Below are 4,121 nucleotides of genomic sequence, written 5' to 3'. Positions count from 1 at the left end.
GGGGCACTGGCAACGATCTCGCTCGAAAATCCTACGGGAGCCAGTCAGGCGGTACTGGCAACGGCCACGCTCAAAATGGTGCATCTCATGTGCCACCCGCACAAGAACCAGTCCAGGGGCACTGGCAACGATCTTACTTGGCTTGCCGGGTCTTCTCACGCACAGCACATTTCCAAAGGTCTCGGTCAGTAGTCATCGCCTCGGTGAGGCCCAATGTACGAAGGTGTTGCCTCACCACCTCAGCCCAGGTCTTCCTGGGCCTACCTCTTCCACGGGTTCCCTCAACTGTTTGGGTGTGGCACTTTTTCACGCAGCTATCCTCATCTATTATTTTATAACTTAGAGACCAGAACCAATCTAAGTCGTCTCTTGCATTTATCATAAAGTATTGACACTTAATAAGCTCACACTTGTGATACTTTACTGAAAAGAAACAGAAGAAATGGCATAATCCACACAGTCTTTGAATGATAATTTAGGAGTGATTTGAATGGTACTGATTACTGTGGTGCTAGAGGTAAGTATTTAGCAAGCTGTGACTAGGCCTTTCCCTTAACCTATGCTACCAGAGAAAGGCATGGACATTACACATTCTTGTTTACCCTGCTCGAAAATTTGAGACAATTGTAACCACTCTAAACATGATTGTACCTCAAGAAGTGGTACCTCATGTAATTGCACCCCAAGAAGAGAGTTTCTTTTCATAGACGGTTTGGGTATATATTGGTTTATGTATGTGTACTTGTGTATGTATGTATATGTGTGTGTGTGCATATGTATGTACTCATTACACTCTAAAACATACATGGCATTAGTTCATCAGGAATCAGAGTTGTTTTGTAGTCTCTAGTGTCATTCCCCTTTATTCCGAGTTCAAATTTATATTATCTATATTATTTGTCATCCCAGCAGCATCCACAAAAATAAGTATCAACCTATTCAATCAATTATATCACCTTCTTAGAATTTTTTTATTTTTTTTATTTTATGTGTCACATCAAAAGATATCAGCACTGATTCTTAAGACATCCTCACTTTATGTTCCGAAGAATCTTCTTATTAACTTTGCTTCTTTCAGACTGATTACAACTACCGTCAGTCAGTATTGAAGTGTGTGCCACAGTTGAAGTATTTTGATGACAAGCCAATAAGTGATGACACTCCAAGTGAAAATGTCAATGTCTTCAGTGAGGATTGGGACTACTTGTTACAGTTGCAGCAGGACCTCCATTTTGATGAACTGCTTTCTGTTTTTGAAGATGATGCCAGTAAGTGTCTGTAAATGTTGACAAACTGTCAGTTGGTTCTTTTGTAGATAGCTGATAGTCTGCAATGGTGGTGGTGGTGTTGGTAGCAGTGGCAGTGGTCATCATCATCATCATCATCATCGTTTAATGTCCGCTTTCCATGCTAGCATGGGTTGGACGATTTGACTGAGGACTGGTGAAACCGGATGGCAACACCAGGCTCCAATCTGATTTGGCAGAGTTTCTACAGCTGGATGCCCTTCCTAACGCCAACCACTCAGAGAGTGGTCATGGTAATCATAATAATCGCATCAACTATCATTGGCAATGTATATGTTTGTGCATGCAAGCATGAATATATTATACATATATACGCACACATATATGGATTGCTAGATAAATATATATAAACAGACATCACACACACATGTGCATACACATGCACGTATGCACACACACACACACACACACACACACACAAATATCATCATCATCTTTACCATTTTATGTCTACTTTTCATGAGGCCCACTTCTCACTTATATGTTTCATTGTCATGCCCTTGACAAGACTAAAAGATCCTTTCCATACAATGCCATCTCCATTCATTCACTAATCTGTTTTCATAAGCAGCAATAATAGATGCAGAATTTTATATATATAGTAAATCTCTGAATGAAGTATACACAGTAGCTGCACGACATTGTGAAGTATATTTGCCACTCAAATGTGGCTAACCCTTAAGGGTGGATGCCCTATCTGACAGGACACAGAAAGTGTGTCAATAGCCAGCTGGAGGAGGTGTCTTCCTGGGGCTACAAGCTACAATAGCATCCACCCTTACAGTGGATGCTACTGTAGCTTGTAGCCCCAGGAAGACACCTCCTACAGCTGGCTATTGACACACTTTCTGTGCCCTATCAGATTGGGCATCCACCCTTAAAGGTTAGCTTGTATAAAATATTTTATATTTTATTTAAGGGTTAGCCACATTTAAGTGGCAAATATACTTCACGATTTTATATATATAATCCGGTGTCTATTATTGTTGTTGATGATAATGATGCTGAATGTGGTTGTGGTGGTGACTGTTGTCATTGTCATGGTTGTCGTCATCATTTGTCACTGTACAATGATATGGATAGATTTATTCCACACTCCCCCATTAGCTATTTTAAACTGCTGAATATCATAAAACAATACATTGAAAGTATATACATTTTTAATGTACTTTTGTTGTGTGAAATATTTTTATTTCTCATTTTCTATTTTTTATTTTTCTTTAGCACAGCAGTAGCTTGTTTTACATGTTGATACCCTTCTTTCTCACATTAACCAGGTAAAGTTGCTGAAATTAGACCTATGTGCAGCACAATCATTATGCAGAGTCAAATCGTATTTAAGGAAAGTCTGTCTTGCAACACATATTGGCTTATCTATAATTTATTGTGTTCTGGCAATACCATTTTCTTTTGCTTTTTGACAGGATATTTTGAATGTAAATTGAGTTGTTTCTGATCTTGAGAATGAAAAAAAAAAAAATAATAATTAAGTACTCTTATACTCAAATACTGACTTCATATGTTCCTCATGTCTTCAAATTTATAAGATAAGATAAGATAATTGTTTACTTGCCTTGTGTAATTATTCATGCAGTAGCATGACTAAAATATATACATTTAGAAAGATAAGGAAAACTCACATAATTATAAAAGCTTTCCCAGTGTGCTCAACATCTTAGTGGAACATCACTGAGGCAAGTGGAGAAGTTTAAGTGTCTCATATCCATGAGTAATACAGAGGCAGTAGGCTGAACTGGGTGCTAGAATTGCAGGCGCTGGCATAGTAATGTGCTAGCATCAGCAGTTGATCTTCAGTAGAGGAGAGATTGGTAAAAAAGCCAAACTTGCTGTCTTCAGTTTGGCATTTGCACCTATCCTCACATATGGTCATGAATGTTGGATAATGACTGAAAGAGTATGACTGCAAATACAAGCAGCTGAAATGGTGTTCCTCTGAATGGTCGCTGAAGTAATGTTACTGAACAGGGTGTGTAATTCAGAGATCAGGGTATCTGTCAGGTTGAGATCGAGAGGTCACAGCTCTAGCACTACAGTTTGACTGTTGCAGGAAAAGATTGCAAGATATATTCTTCAAGTTGGTCCAGCTGGCAGGAGACCTCAGGATAGGCCACAGGTAAGATGGTTGTATAATATCCATAGTCTCAGCTGGTCATGCTTGAGAATCCAACAGGAAGTTTAATAATAGTTGCTTTTAATAAGACTCTATGGAGGAGGTGTCTGAGGACTCTACCCATATGATGCTCTCAGGAATAGTGAGTGATAAAAAAAAAATGGATGGTTAGAATATATAAAAACTATGAAGATAAAATGTATATAGAAAAGAATATTCATACAGTGGAGCTAATTTGGGAACAATCACCTCAGTGGGGTTTTGTTTAAATGTTTAAGGTGTTCATTGTGCAAGAGAGGGAAATGGAAGACATTAATTTTACTGATAAAAATTTAGTGGCTGTAGATCTGTAACCTATGAGATCTTTGTAAAGCTTGATAATATGAGCATTATGTATTAGGAATAATAAAGTGTTATTCTAATAGAAACAGGAAATATAATATTATATATTTTATTTAATAGCTTTGATTCAGTAAGCAAAACAGATTGCATTTAGATTAAGTTAAAAGATTAAGTTCAAAAATACTTTTTCGTGAATTTTAAGGAATAATACATAAGCTTCCTAGTAAAGAATATTTTGCTTTAAACAAGTGAATTCTGTTTGTGGTTATGAAAAAGCAACTAGTATAGATTTTTTTTCTATTGAAATAGTCACATATAAGAATAGAATTCAATGTGAAAAG

At 37.3% G+C, this 4,121-nt stretch overlaps 1 protein-coding gene across 4 annotated transcripts in view; it reads left to right on the top strand.

The window, feature by feature from the left end:
- Positions 1-4,121, top strand: part of LOC106876242 (leucine-rich repeat-containing protein 56) — a 37,214-nt gene that overhangs the window by 18,229 nt on the left and 14,864 nt on the right. For all 4 annotated transcript variants that reach the window (XM_014924728.2, XM_014924726.2, XM_052968319.1 and 1 more), the window contains one exon: positions 1,079-1,268. In XM_014924728.2, the coding sequence (XP_014780214.1) occupies positions 1,079-1,268 (190 nt within the window). The remainder of the gene's footprint in view (positions 1-1,078; positions 1,269-4,121) is intronic.

This window comes from Octopus bimaculoides, chromosome 5, assembly GCF_001194135.2.
Source record: "Octopus bimaculoides isolate UCB-OBI-ISO-001 chromosome 5, ASM119413v2, whole genome shotgun sequence".
Taxonomy (NCBI): Eukaryota; Metazoa; Mollusca; class Cephalopoda; order Octopoda; family Octopodidae; genus Octopus; species Octopus bimaculoides.
The sequence above is the reverse complement of the archived record's forward strand: the minus strand, read 5'-3'. Positions and strand labels throughout refer to the sequence as shown.